At 42.5% G+C, this 16275-nt stretch overlaps 1 protein-coding gene across 1 annotated transcript in view; it reads right to left on the reverse strand.

The window, feature by feature from the left end:
• Positions 1–16275, reverse strand: part of LOC146822015 (cysteine-rich secretory protein 3-like) — a 108649-nt gene that overhangs the window by 37507 nt on the left and 54867 nt on the right. Inside the window, exon 6 of the mRNA XM_085613116.1 lies at positions 493–578. Coding sequence (XP_085469242.1) covers positions 493–578 — 86 coding nt within the window. The remainder of the gene's footprint in view (positions 1–492; positions 579–16275) is intronic.

A 16275-nucleotide genomic window follows, 5' to 3' on the forward strand; every position in this document is an offset into this window, starting at 1 on the left:
CCCATAGACTCACAATTAGGTAAATTGATTGGGTTGTTATTCGTTTGTTGTAAGTTATGCATTGAACTCTATAATGAGTATCATTTCATTTTGGGACTATTTGTTTTTCTTATAAGACAGTTTGTGATACATGATGTCCTTTTATTTCTTGACGTCTTCGGACACAAATGCATGTAAATGAAAACAGTTAAAAGTGAGAACTGCAGAAAGCCTTGGCTAAGTATTATCAAATTCATTAAAAAAAATATATAAGTGTATTGAAGATAGGTATGTATCTCAACATAGAGGTGGCACAATACAACAATGCATTAATAAATAAAAACAAAAAATAAACAATTCAGCTCTAGCTTTCGGGCTAATGAAATGGGCTATTCAGATGATTCTTAAAAATAATAACATTTGATATAATATTAGGATGCATTTATCACAATCCTCAAATGGCAATTTTATATAAATAAATCAATTTAAATAAAAAAAGAACACAATACTTACCCAGGGGCATATTGGCAAACATACAGAACTAAAGCTGGACACTGGTGACTTGCGCATCCGATTTGGTAACTGTCACTCCAAACGACCTTTACAGTTAAAGATACATAATTATTATTGGAGCAACAGTATGTCCTCAAATGCAGGTTCAGATATCTTTTACAAATGTTTTTAAAATACAAATACCGAATACATGCATTTTAACATTTATGGTTTTTCTATTTTATGGACATTATTTCTATTTATCACATTATTGTGTTAATAATTTCTTGTTTTTGAAGAGTTATGTCCATTTTCCAGTTAATCTCTCATTTTTCACATCATAGCACTCCTTAGTCTTTCAAATTATTATAAGTGGCACTATTTTGTGGTCATCAAATTGCTCAAATTAAGCTAATCTTTGGCAGATTGTTTGTGAGAATGCATTTTTATGTTTGTTGACTATCATGATATTTCACTGAATCAACCTACGGCTGTTCCACAGAATACATACATATGTGATATATAAAGTAAGATCAGCACATAGGGGCTGATTTATATTTCACGGACGGATAGTGCTCTGTTAGGGCAAAGTGTAAATTTCTCTACCACCCTGACTGAGTAACAGTTTGCCAAAGTCAGAAATGTCTGGCAGCACGATGGACATTTCTAACATTCACAGGAACCACTGTCAAGTAGCATTACTAGTAAAATAAAGTTTATTAGGACAATTGGCTATAAAATATTCTAAACAATAAAACAACTGTACATTGTAATATCAACTAAAACCCACACACCCCCAAAAGAGCACACCCTATTCAAATACATCCTCAAAATTCTGGCTGACTGTGAGTATAAGACGTGCATACTGCCACGTCAAAATATTGCATTTCAGGCAGCAGGTCCATCGCCTCCAACCATTGAAATGTTTGGTATTTTAAAAACAAGGGTCTTAAACACTTAATACAAGCAGAGATATAAAAGACACAATCCATAAGTATATGAAACAAGGAGCATTTTGCATTTAGTGAGCATGTACCAAATCCATTACCATTCTGAACCACATTGCCCTAATCCTGGGATGAAAAAATTAGATTTCACCCTTCCCTTACCCTTGAAAAAATGTGTTTCGTAGACTAGGGTCAGGTATCTGGGCCCAGTAGAGAAAAACCGGGTCCTGGCCAAGAGTATTTAAGGAGAAGCTGATGGAAGGCTTCTTCTGCAGATAGGCTAGGTCCAGAGAGTTGTCAATCTTTCTTACAGAGACTCGCAAAGCTAGTTTGCTGGGAAAGGGGGATCAAATTTCAATTGTACCCCAATGGGAATGTATTTTTACGAGATCCTTTATCCTAATTCTTGCATCCCTTGACCACGTTCTTTGGCTACCACAAATTTCTTCCCAGCACAATTTAGACACCTTTGGGACTTCGCTATCCACAGGTAGCTTATTAAAAAATCTCAAAACACAGGAGTTCGCCTGCGAGTTCCAGAAAACCAGATTCAATTCTCTGCTTATACCCTGAACCATGCTTCCTAGTGGCAGTGACACAAGTATCCTAAGAACCACTGTCACGGAGGTTCCTGTGAATGTATTGGAACTTTGTTGAATGGCTCGGTCAAACATGAAGTCGTATGGTAAAGTTTCAAAACGTTTCTTTTTCAAAAACAAACCTCCAAAGTGGGTTTTTGTTTTTGAAAATAAAAAAAGGAGTGTCCCTTTCACCATTGGAGCCATCTCTCATTGTGAGGGGGGCATTATTAGTTTTTTACTTCCCCTTCGGTCCGGGATCTGTTGCAACCCAGCTATTCTTCCACATTTCATTGGTCAAAACTTCGGTTGTTGACATTATAGTTTTGACTCCATTCTGACAATAAAGTCAATTGATCAGATTGGTTTGATTATTTAGGACTGGATCTATGCTGTACACATCCATCACTGTCACTCAGCTTATCATCCTTTTCTTCCTTCTAGATGTTGTGTTATGACATGGCATGACATTTAGGTGACACAGCTGGACATGCCTTTGGTTTGTTTTCCCTTTCCTCGGTTGACAGGATGTATTTTGTTTTACATCTCTTCTCGGTAGATTTGTTACCTTTCCAATGATTTGTGTGCCTTGCATCCCTTCAGGTTTTCCGTATGGGTCTGTCAATTTCTTACATTTGGTTTTCCTTCTTGACTAGATATCTCTCCAGTGGTTGACTATTTTCTGGGTTGTTAGTATGGAAATTAATCTGGTTTTGTGCTTTGGCTTTCTGTATATCTTTCATCTTAATTTAAATGTACAATGGCATGTTTTTAAAAAAAATTATGAAGCAGTTAGTTCTGCAAAAAGCCCCTTGCACTTCTGTATTGTCTGATGAGATGGGTAAGACTATATTTGTCAAGGTATTTCCTCTTCGTATGTGAGTGCATTGCATAGTGGTTCTAATTAAGCTGTGTCACTTGGTGTGTTCTCCTAAAGTAAGATCTTCAGCAACAAAAGAAGTAAAGAGGTAATATTTTGACTAGTTATTGAAGGATGGCCCCATCACACACCCACTCAGAGAAGACATGAGAATGAAAACTGCAGTGTCCATCGTAAAAGTGTGATACAAGCTGTTTTTATGAGTATCCATGCAACTGTGTCAAGGATTAAGACCATGAGTATCTCTTTCATTTGCTTCATGACTGCCAGAGAAAAGGGCAACTCCTCCCAGTAGCCCTGGTGGCACCCTAAGCTGAACACTGAAAGCTGCCATGTGGCTTCTTAAGAGAGTCCTAGTTAGAAGAAAAAACTACAAAATGGCAGAAACAAGTTATTTTGAATATTGGTAGGTCTTCTTACTTTCCAGCCGGGTATTCAGGATCATGTGTGGAGAAGCCAGAGGAAAGTCTTGAGGCTGCTGTGGGCATGCTAGCATTGGCCTGTGGTTCTGGGTAAGGCAGACAAGGAATCCTTCCTGCGCCCCAGGCACATGGATCTCTCAGAGATTATTTTAATCCAGCACCTATCCATTTTTTATAACTTGCATGGCTTGAGGAAGATGTTTGGTCTGCCCAAGTTTGTGCAGATTCGCTTGATGTAATCCACCCAGACAAAAAGATGGCCCATTTGACAGCACAGACAGCCTTTATTGACCTCCCTGTTAAAGGAAGCACAGAGTTTTTCCAAATTGAACACCACAGTAATAATAGGGCCAGTCTGGTCTTCCACATAATCAAGGCCAAACTCTTTATGTATTACAAAGGTAGAACAACTTTGAGGAAGGTCTAAAAGCCTTCATCATACTTTGTTCCCCTCAGCCTGCAATCAGCTAACTTGTTTATATCCCCACAAACCTAATCAATAGGTTAGGACAGGTAAGTATTTTCTCCTGTATATTTCTAAAAAAGAAACAATGGACTTTTTAAGTATGGTCAACGCCGAGTTAGTCATAAACCCAACACAGTTTGGAAAACGTAACCTGGCCTTTGCTTTAAATGGGGCCCACGTAGATCGCGACTCAAAAGTGATCCCAACATACAAATCTTTATTAGTTCTCACTATAGGCTTATCCAGAATGGACAACGGCTGCATTTTGGACTTCCTAGGTCCACAAGCCATAACAAAGGTTTTAGTGGGGTTAACTTCCAAATTGAGAATGGTCATGTAATAAGTATAACCATTTTTCAGGTTTTTTAGCCCATTAGGTGTTCCAGAAAGCAAAATGGCATCATCTGCATATGTTAAGATGGGAATGGGCCTATTCCTAAATACCGGCACATCGCAGTCCTTAGCTGCCAATACGTTATCTACTCTATTAACATATAATAGGAAGAGAATGGAAACAAGAACACACCACTGTTAGACCTCCCTGCCCAAACGATTCAATGCACTCTCCATTCCCACCATATCTCATGAGGCCGAGAGGTCATAATGTAGGGCCCGCAACAAACCCACCAGCCCCCTTATCAACTCCAATAGACTCCGGTATTACCCAGAGTTTGCCCTAACCACATGAGATGTCCATAAAACCAGTGAGTTTTGTCTGTATTTCAAACAAAGTTTAACACTTTTATTAATTAACTGTAATCTTCTTTACACTGAGCTCCATCTTTCAATGTCAGATTTCTGGATTGCGCCTCTCCCACCCTTATTTGTGGTCTGCATTAGTGACATTAGGGCCTGACCATTAGTACCACAATTAAAAAAATCCAGGCTCACTACATTGCTTATCTGCATACACCTCCATCTCCCCCAAGAATGTGTGACCACTCTGCACCCTGAGCCACCTAGAGGTTATGGAGGCTCACTGTGTTCTTCATGTCATGACTGAGCATGACAACCACAAGTGTATAGTCACTACGTGTATTCACTTTGCTTTGCACACAAGTTAGATTGCAGTGTGCAGAAGAGTTTGTCCTCCTAATCAGTAACACTGACAGCTGAGAGGGCACTTCATGCTTTGGCACTGTCTTTGAGCCCTCATTGATGTTGGAAGGCAGCTTTCAGTTTCCTCCCAATATGATAGTGCAGACGGGCTTATCAGGTAGTTTCTTCAAAAATCTCCGAAGCGTTTTGGGCATAGGACTTGGCTCCTGTTTTGGATTGGTTGTAATTTTGCCTCTGTATGGGGTCAGATTAGGACAGTGGAGGTCTGACAAGTCAATGCTGATTGTCCAGCATTTGCTGGCAGAGACAGGGCTGAGTCTGTATACCTGTGACCATCTCCTGTTTGCTCACAGTCATCTGTCTGGTATATGTTGCATCACCCTAATCAAAGAGTTACCATATACGTCAGTCTCAAAAGGATTTTTCTAGGTTCCTAGGTCGTTCAAATTTTGTTCCGCTCTATGTGGTGTATTGATGGGCCTGACACGTAACTTTATGGAACTCTGTACCTTTTAATGTGGGAATGCAAGTGACCCTGAGGCCACGAGAATGCATCAAAATCATCAAATTTCAGAGGCTGCCAGTATGTCAGAGTGCCAAGGCTCTCTTTAGAGTGGCAGTCACAGATGAGGCATGTAAACAGGACTTCTTTATTTTCATCCATTTCGGAAGCATTCTCTGTGATTAAGAGCTTGTGCTCATGTGTGGTTGCCCAAGCACTACCATTGAAAGATGATTTACTCCTCTGTGGTGACATGCAGATGGCCTTCAGCATGGGACAATCTAGCTGGTGTTTCACATGGATCTTTTGATGTAGATGCAGTTTCCAAGTGTAAGTCTACTACGCAGTCTCACCAGTTTCCAAACTCCCAAGGAACTCAAGTCCTTGGAAAGGTAACAAATCTATCAAGAGGAGGTGCAAAAAGATCACATTGCTCCCATATGTACTGCCAGGTATAAACTACATTTGGTTTTACTTGGGTTACGTATCTGCCATTTCCTGGAGGGTTGATGTCCAGCTACCTAGGCTCTCTACCATGTCCAGTCCCCAGCTTCCTCCTGCCAGAATTAGTAATCTGGGCTCTAAGGCTGAGTATTTGGCTGGGTGTAACAGGCAAGTGCCCAGCCATGAACCTGCCTGGTGTCCCTACACACACACAAGAGGAGTGACCTTCACGTCTTGTTAACTACCTGTTCGCTTTTGACATCCATTGTACCTTTTAGTCATCTGACCTATACCACTCCAGTCTATGGAGTGGTGGAAAACCAAGCAACTCCAGAAGATTACCATCCATCCTTTAAACTACCACCTATATACCCACCACTTGAACGGCAACTAAGTTAGAAATGCTCTGCTCTGCACCAGTAGGGGCACCCAAAGGGAAAAGACCTCTCTTGGGTCTCACACAATTGAACACTATCACATCAGGCTCACTACAAGCACATCCCTTTTTTGGCAGCCACTCCCTTGCGATCTGCTCAATGTACTGCATGACACCTGTCCTCAAGATAGTGCTGCACAGAGCCCTGGGCTTATGGTGAGGATGCATGTACACGCCAGACAGGTCTTTACAGACTTTAGTCGCAGTGCTCCAAGAGAGTGCAGGTTTTGTTTTGGATTCTACAATACAGCAATACACATGGTGCACCTAAAAAATTACAGAACACTGTGCATACAGTTTGAAGCACAATAACTACAATAAGCAGGTCAATATGAAAAAAGACTAACAACAGGAGGGGTCCCCTTTCAGTCTCATGCCCCCTCTAACTTCAACCAATTTTTTACTGTAAAAAGTAACACCACATCACATGATGTGCATGGCTGGACATCAATTCGTCCTTTTCTGCCTATACACGTTCTGAGCATTTCCTGGAAGCCACAAAAGTCCTAATCCATTAGAAGCTGGATCCAAATTGAAACTAGTGTGCATCACGTTCTAGGTTCTCCATCATCAACCCGATATCTGTGACCTGCCTAGAAATTACAAACTAAAAACACCAAAGGGCATATTATGACTTTACACAAAGGTTATTAAGATACGTCTGGCTGCAGCCCAGTACTGCGCAAGAGCAGCATATCTGAAGAACTAAAATATCCAGAAGAAATTCTTCTATATTAAACATATGTCTTTAAACTCTAACTATGTAAACACTTCCTAGTATTACTGAATCCCTCTGCAATCCCTATCCCACCATCTTCCCCTATCTTTTCTCACCTCAACTGTTCCTACCTAGCTACCTTCTTTCGTATCACTTTCTTTTCATTCCCTCTCTAAATGGCAGGCTCCTCACTTTTTATTCTTCTTGTTCCTCCCCCTCATTTTGATTTATTTCCTTCTATTTTTTTCATGATTACTAGCAACCTTTATTACAGTTTTTAAATTGCTCACTTCACTTCATGCTTCATTTGTTGATTAATTTTAACATTCAACATGCTAATTAAATTATTAGATCCAAACTTTTAACTCTTAAATTCTTTACATGTTGAATTAATACTACAGACTGGGCCATAGTTATCTTACCCAATGTGGGAACTAAAGGTGGCAAACAACCTGTATAGGAAAACAGGAGATGCCCTCCAATGTATTGATAAACATGTTCAGTGTATTGATCTCCTTTTATGTTATTGTGTTATTGTATTAGATCTATTGATTCTGACATTGTGTTGTACACTCCCTTATCAGTGGAGCTGCCTTATCCTGTATTGTTATCGACTTTAATATTATTGATTCTATTAGTCTCTGAACTATTGTAAAGTGCTCTGATACCCACAAGGGTCATGTTAGTACTATATAAAACTTTCAAAATAAATAAACATTCACCATTACCTCAAGGAACTTTGCTCACTTACAAATCAGGTGCAGCCCCACTCTCTGTAATACATACTGATGAGTTTATTTATTGCCATACCACGTCAATGAGGTACATACATATGGATGTGGGTTGTCCCCGCTTCGGTGAAAATGAGAAATTACTTTCAGGGGCGATGGACCCCAGCAACCTCCCAGAGCAGCTTGAATCAAAAACAAACAATCACTCACATAGTAGTTTAACCTCTCTAAAACACTACTGTCCGCCTAATAAGTACTTCTGAATAGTGAGACTTGGGCCAAGCATCTCTGGTCCTTTCTTGGTATGGTATGGCAGCATTGTGGGGCAACACTGCAAAGACGTGTGGGCCTTTCATGAGGAGCAACTATGAGGTCATGAGGGTCAACTCTACTCCCACAGTGGTACGTACAGAGTTTGAGTTGCAAGAAGATTGGGCCAGCACTGACGGTGGCTGAATGGGTGTTGCAGGTTACCTTGAAACATAGTCTATCTTGATGAGCAATGGTGGTGTGATCATACTTCTGGGGGTGTAGAATCTATCTAACATTATGTATGATTGTGCTGAGTTGGTGGTGGCCAGACATACATTTCCCAAGGTATAACCTGTTGACCTAATCTAACCCTGAGAGAACTAAGGCGAAGACTGCCTTAACCCTGAAGGGGGGGAAACAAGGTGTGTAAAAATATATGACATGAGGTCTTTTAGGTGAGTTAGTAGGGTTTGGTAACCTACATCAGCTGGAGAAGAATGGAGGATCAAAATCTATGGTCATTCCTCAGGTTCCTTAATTTGTTGTCATTTGTCAGTGGAGATTCGAGTTCCAGGAGGGTAGTGGGACCAACTTCCAGGGTTTCTGGTTTTTGAAGAGTTGAGCTTAGATGATTACACAACACCCATTGGTTCACTGCTAAGAGTCAGGAGCCTAGGTCAGAGAAGTCCAGATTCAAATTCTTTTCCGGTTTGAGGATACTCTAGGTGTCGTGAGTGTGGTTGTAGCTGGTGAGATTGAAGGATTAGATGATGTCCTGTTGTGTGCGGGCAACTATGTTTTATAATATTACTTGTCAAAGACCATGAAGTGCATGATTGCACTAATGGATTGTCTAATAAATTTGAATGATGCAAATTTTCAGACAAGACGGGGGGACATGTGAGCATGCTTTTCCTACATGTCTGATAATGTTACATGTGGACTTGAAGCATGCCAACATAGTACAGGCCTGTGCTTCGAAAAGGCTTGGATGCTTGACTTATGTGTTAGGCCAGGAATGGTCTCAAGTACTGTGAGTCTTGAGGTCTTACTTTTTAAGTGAAGAAAAAGTTTGTATGTGCTAATAGGTCACATATTTCATTTGACATGTAATGGATATTAGTAGAAGGGTAGTGGTTACAATTAAAATTAAATTCAGGGCATCTTAGATGGTGATTTTGGGTGGTGCATAGACCGTACCCAATCCTGGGACTTCCCAGATGCACAGTTTTGCCCACAGAAATGATGTTCTACATGATAATCCTTAAATGTTGCCCATCTGGATATAATGGTCCTGTACTGCTTCATCCTGGCTGAAACCTGTTATGATCATTTTCCTCTTCTTTCAGTGTCTGCGAACTGTGTACAGTACACACTAGCTAGTGCTTCAAACATCTGGCACCCTTTTAAAAATAAATATGACCAATTAATAAATCTTATTTTTAAAACTACAGTCCACCCTTGAAAAATATATTTTTTAATATGAAAATTAGGTGATTATGTCTTCCCCATTAGATCAGAGGTCTGTGCAGAAATAGAATACACAACACGTGCCTGGGTTCAGGCCACGCACCTCTCCTCAGCCTAGGAGATGCTTGCAGGTCACTCATCCCTCAAATCCAGTCTGTTGTCCGTCTCCATCTGCTAAAACACCCCAACCTGTCTATCTCATTTAAACAACCAGAGTAGACAGACAATGGGTTTTAGTATCCAGAGTGAATTTTGGATTAAACCAGATTACGGTCACAGCAAAAATAAGTGTTTTGGTGATCACTTATTCACTTTTATTTTTCTCTCCCTGATGAGCTATCAGTCTGAGTACCTACAATTGTATCATAGTATGGCGAGGCACGGACTAGCTGGGGAATAATTTTCTCCCAAACCCCAAATCCCGCTCTGCATGCGTACCCGCTCTCACCAAACCTAAATAATGCTCCTCTGTAACCGCCCATTTGTATGTGTCTGCACTAAGGGTGGGCGTAGTTCGCGAAGTAGTACTTCGCGAAGCTCCGCAAAGTGCAGTTCGCACTACGCGAGCTTCGCGTAGCACTTCGCGAACTGCGTAGTAACATGTTCGCACTGTGCAAGATGTTGTTTTCAATGATTGCACAGTGCGGACAAGCAACCGGCACTGTGCAATCATTGAAAATGGCATCTTGCACAGTGCGAGCTGTAGTTTTCTGCTGCTCGAGGAGATTTTTACTCGAGCGGCAGATTTCTCAACGCAAACTGGTAGTTTCTCATCGCGAGCGGTCGCGAGCATACGCGACCCCTCGCAATGAGAAACCTGACCTCCTCGCGTTGGGAATCTCGCTGGGAGGTTTATTTTCCTTGTTCGCGATCGCCAACTTGATGTTGCTGATCGCGAACCAGGAAAAAGTCTCGCCGGGATGTCATTTTGCTTGCTCGCGGTCGCCAACTTGACGTTGAGGACCGCGAGCAAGCAAAAAATGACCGCAGCACTACGCAAGACTACGCTACGCGTGTTCGCACTGTGCTACGTGCAATTCGCGTAGTGCGAAGTAGCGCGAACTTCGCAAACTTCGCGAGCGTAGCGTAGTGCTTTGCCCAGGCCTAGTCTGCACACCAGGATTTGAGTCTCTGTGGGAGTGCCAAGAACCTGTGCATGGCTATCTGCCTGTTGGCTAACAATAACCCCAGGTGAGCAAATCTAATGCTATTTCAATTCCACTTGTTGCTATAGGTATTAATCCCAAATGGCAATGTTTAATCGTCTCCCCCACCTGTACGGTTATCACCCCCCTAATGTGCTATACCACTGTCATCCAATATCCCTTGCATTTACAGGTCAAATGAGGAAAAGACTTTAACCTGCACTGCACTTTAAACAAGCTGCCAACTTGGGGTGAGGTGAGCCGCTAATACTGCTATTACAGCTCACATATAATCATGAACTATATAATGTAGGAGATATTCTCTGTTGTCTCCAGGATGTAAAGTATGTGTGATGTAAAAATCAGTCAGTCTAAGTTTGGTATTACTAGCCACGTCTGCAACAAAGTACGCACATTTACCCATTCTCTATCAATCAGTGCCTTTTTTAAACCTGCACATAGATGCGTATTTATAGCTCCGCTCGACCACGCATCATGTGTCATTTCCAAAGGATGTGACTCTGGTGGCTCCAAAGTCAGTCCAGATCTCTCAGATTATTTATACTAGAGAGATTTGCAAGCTGGTGAAAGTGTCTCAGCCCTAAAATTTGTCTCACATCATCAAAAGTAATAAATGTGTCAGGCTTTCCGCCCCAGTCCATTGTCTGATACTCATCACATTCTTCATGCGCGTGATTGGCCATAGCCATGAGATGTTTAACAATCTGGCATAGGTAGAGTGCCACAGAACTGCTTAATAGCCACTTCCAAGGCTCACAAGACCCGTCACACCACAAATGAACAGTCTTTCTTTATATAGGATCCACACATAGGATACCTAGGCAGTAAACTCCCTTCTATCATTCCCTCAAGTAACTTTTAATTAGGCCTGGGCAAAAATTTTGTTCCGTTCGCGGAAATTGCGATAATTTGACATTTTCGCGTTCCGCGGAGAGCGCGAAAATGTCAAAATTTCCGCTTTCCGCAGCTTGGCGATAATTTGTTTCTTGCTCGCGCTGTAAAATAATACATTCTCGCGCGTGCGCGATCGCCTTACCTGAATCCCTGCGTTCGCCGACAAGTTTTCTTGATCCGGTCGCGTTCTCCATGAGATGTTGGATTGTTTTTAGCCATTTGCACTGTCTCGCGACAGTTCGCGCCCGCAGTGACGTCATGCGTCGCGCGATCACGTCTTTCTTCTCACGATCATGCACCGCGAGACAACTCAAAACAAGATGGCCGCGCCCGCGAGCAACCACATGGGTAAGTTGTCGACCCGCAACCATGCAGAAAATCTCGCGAACATGCGGGAAAAAAAATTCCGCATCTTCGCGATATTTCCGCTTGTTTGCGATAATTTTAAACATTTTCACGATAATTTGCGAAAGTGGATTTCGCAAATTCCGCCCACCCCTACTTTTAATCCCTCAGCACATCATTGTCTGTGTACTTCCGTAAACCAGCAATATAATACAGTTGCAGGTCTGGTAGCCCAAAGCCTCCCTGCTCTCCATCCATTTGCATGGTCTACACACAGACCCTGTGCCAGCCCACAACATAGAGATAAGGAGGTAGTTAAGCTCCATAATAGTTGACTATGGCAACATACAGAGGGAGTTTTGCATGACTTGTGAACATCGAGGCAGGAGTGCCATTTTACTGAGGGCTATGCTGCCCACAGCCGACAACAGTAAAATATTACCAAATTTTAGGGATTCTCCCAGTCCCTGAATTACCCTACCCATATTGTATGCATACTGATTTTCTGGGGTGTGCGCTACCTTAATGTCCAAGTATCAAACACCCTTATCTCTCAGGATAAGCCTACACCAAGAAGTGCAGGAGATCCCTGCCCGCCAAACTGGCCAGTGGGAAGTGCACTATTTTGTTTTTATTGCCATGGAGATCTGAGGCAGCAGAAAATGTGTCCAGTGCCTGCAGTACCAGAGGCACTGATCCATGTGGATGCTTCTAATAAACTAGGGTGTCATTGGCATACATTGAAACAATGTGTTTATTATTTTCAATCTGTATTTCCCATTCTGTTAGCTGACTCTGCAAATATATTGCCAGTGACTCCATTATCAAGGCAAAGAGCATAGGGGCATCCCTGTCTTGTGCCTTTTCATATATCCCATTTCTCTGATACTAGTCCACCAGTGCGAACTCTGGCCACAGGTTTAGTTTACAGTAGTCTTAACCATACTAACAACTGTGGCCTAAAACCCAATCTTCTTAGAACTGGCCAAAGATATTCCCAATTTAAAGTGTCAAATGCTTTCTCAATGTCCAGCACTGTGTGGCTTACAAAACTCAGCCACAGAGCAGCTATAGAACGTTTAAATATGGCCTGTTGAATGCCATTTGGTCCTGGGCCACTGTCAGTTCTTCCTGATTCTATCACATTTTCTACTCTTTTAAGCGCACACCATGTATTATCTAAAGTGGGTCCAAACTCGTGATATGGCAATGATTTAATCCTGGTTATTATTCCTGTTTCAATGGATTGCTTAAAGTTTTATTTACTTGCAGCTGTTCTTCGCCAATAAAAAGTTTTTTCAGATACACTACCCAATCTTGTTCTGTAACATTCAATGATACTGTTACTTTGGAAGTCTTATTTAAACCGTTTATTGTTTTCCAAAACGCTTTAGCATTTGATTGCTTGCAATTGTGGACCAACTTTGTCCAGGAGTATGCAAGAGGAAACAAGTTGTAGGCGCTATACCAAATAGCAATACACAGTTGAATAATATAGATTTCGACGTTTCCTTTCCTAAGGTTCAGCACTCTGACACACCCTGACCGACACATTCTGTGGGTTTCATAAGGGTCTGTGACAAAGAGGAAAAAATGTTGCTTTCATTTTTAGGTCGAGCCATGGCAGCGCATGCCATGAAGACCTGAAGTAAGCAGTATAGCGAGTGTAATCCCGCCTGCTGCTTGCCTGTTGGTTAGCTCCTGAGCTACTGCCTGGCTCCTTAATGGTTGTTGCTCCCGATGCATCACTTCTGTTTTATCGTAAGCAGCACCAACCAACTACAGTCTAATTACACTCTAAGAGTTCATGTGTTATGTCTAGGGACTGCTTATTTTTTGTGTCACCATGGTGCCCAGCATGGCGCCCGGTTTCATGTTTATTTTTATTTATAATTGTGACACCCGCTTTCATAATTCTTTTTTTAAGTAATATGCTTGAGCGCCGCGCTGCATAGCACGGCGCCCTGTTTAGTATTTTTTTTTTTATGTTTCTGTAACCTGGGACCCTCCCACACCCTTAGATCTCCCGGGAAACCACATGTCCCACGCTTCTCTTCTGCAAGCCCCCTCTCCGGAGGGCGAGCTGCAGATGAGCAGGAGGGATCTTTTTTTCGCCTCGGAGAAACTCCCTTCCCTCCCGTGCACTGTGATTTATTTATGCAAAGTGGTCGAGTGGGACATGCATTTGATTACCTGGCTCACCAAGATAATGCTGAGATCCTGGAAGAAGATGTGCCTAGGGCCGGGTGGGCGATAGATAAGTGACGTGTTGAAGTAATTAGTGTTAGATAGCTCAATACTGAAGGAGAGAGCCTCAAAATTTGTGAGTTGACCAGGAAGAAAAGCAGCTTTAATGTGGGATCAATAAATGATTGTTAACCCGCCTTCTTTTTTAAATAGTCTGTCCACCCCATATGTCATAAAGCCTGGGGGTGTAGCGGTGACAAAATCTGGGCCAGAGACTGGTTGGCCCAGGTTGCTGTTATGAACAAGATGTGTAGCGCTTGGGACTCAATCAAGTCAGCAACTTTGAGCTTATGTTTGATCAGGGATCAAGATGTGTTGGGCTTGGGACTCAATCAAGTCAGCAACTTGGAGCTTATGTTTGATCAGGGATCTAGCATCAATTAAGGCCCAGTGACATTTATTATTATGAGAGGTCTGAGTAGTGCCAAACGAATAATTGTCCTGAAGGTAGCTCTTCCTCCCACTCCCCTCCTTATCTATCTGAAGCTTACAGTCCTTACAAGAGAACTTGGAGCGAGCAGACCAAGTGTTTAAATCTAAGTGTATGCAGTCTGTGCCCTTACCTAAGACACTGTGGGTAAACAAACAGGTGGGTCAAAGGTATTACATTTAATAAGTGATAACTTTCAATTTGGAGCAGGTAGGGGAGTTCAATTTGGTCTTTAAAAATTGTAATTTAAAACTCTTTTTAAATGTAAAGTTGGATTTTAAGTTGCAATTCTAAAAATTCCACTTTTAAAAAATCTGGCATTTTCATGTCCCAACCATTTGATGCCTGCAGCCACAAGGGGTTTCACGCTAGTCTTCTGTGCCTCCAGACAAGCTGGGTCGAGGGCAGGGAGGAAAGAAAATGCTGACACCTCTGTAGGGGAGGACTCTAGAAGCATCTCCCACTTCAAAGTGGGCACCAGGTACAAGTAGTTGACCCACAGACTCAATTCTTCAGTACACTTCTGGCCCTGTGGAAGACTCAGGAGCAGTATAGCTGTGCTGCTCTGCTTCTCTGCTGCAAAAAGGACTGTGCTGCTACTCTGCGGCCCTGCTGTCTAAGTTAGAAGAACTGGACCAGCATCTTGAGCCCAGGAACACCAGCATGACTACAAGAGCTAGTTGGCTGGCCTCCTGATAAGAGCCTCTGGTACAGAAAAGCCTCCAACCATCCTGACCCCTGCACCTGGACTCTACCTGCTCTGAGTACTAACCCCCCCCAAGTGGAACCCCTCCAGTCCTGGACCCTTGGAATTGGGGCTAAAGGTGCTCTCCCAGCCCAGCTCTGGTTTCTACCAGAATTGATGCAGTGTAAAGCAAACCCGATGAAGCTCTTCCCAGCACCTCATTGGTACTGATGCAGGTTGATGCAGCCATGATGCAAGCCTGCACTGCAGCTCTCGCAGCTCATGGGAACTGCCGCTGCATGGGGCATCCTCAACACAGATGCAAAAACAACAATTGATGGACAGAATGCAGAACAATGTCATACATTCACCCCAGTACAGAGATCTGGGCCTAAATCCATCGTTTTTTTGCTCACCATGCCATTCCAGTTTGAACCCAGCCATATGCAAATCAGTCTTGACCCTGTGCCTCATGGGAACAGTCCAGCCCGAACTGCCAAGCCAGGTCCTCCCTGGACTGGAAACAAGCATCCTAGGACCGGTTTCGGGGTTTCACCCCTCTTCAGCCAGGATAGCTTGATTCCAGTGGCATGGAGAGCACGGGACTCACGTCTGAGCATACCCGTCCCACTCGGGGTGACAAATGCAAAAACAACAATTGTTGGACAGAACGCAGAACAATGTCATACATTCACCCCAGTACAGAGATCTGGGCCTAAATCCATCGTTTTTTTGCTCACCATGCCATTCCTGTTTGAACACAGACCTTGGATTGCTCCTCTGGATTGCTGCTGCACAACGCTCCATTACCAGTATTTAAGGGTAATTTCCCAGCTGGACTAACTTGGTCCCTGTATTTGGCCTTCGCTCCATCATGGGCGGCCTGAATTTGTCCCATTCCAACATGACCAGATGACCACGGTTGGCGCTTTGTGCTGTTAAGCACTATTTTTCCCTAAACCTTTAAAGTTGCATTACTCTGGTTCTACTGATTGGATTTTTGTTATGTTGCAGTCATATTCTTTATTACATTTATTCTATTTTTGTATAATAGTGTGGTATTTTTTGTGTGTTGTGTTTTTACTTTATTACTGTTTGTGTGCTGCATAAATACTTTACACATTGCCTGTAA

This window comes from Triturus cristatus, chromosome 6 (genome assembly GCF_964204655.1).
Source record: "Triturus cristatus chromosome 6, aTriCri1.1, whole genome shotgun sequence".
NCBI lineage: Eukaryota > Metazoa > Chordata > Amphibia > Caudata > Salamandridae > Triturus > Triturus cristatus.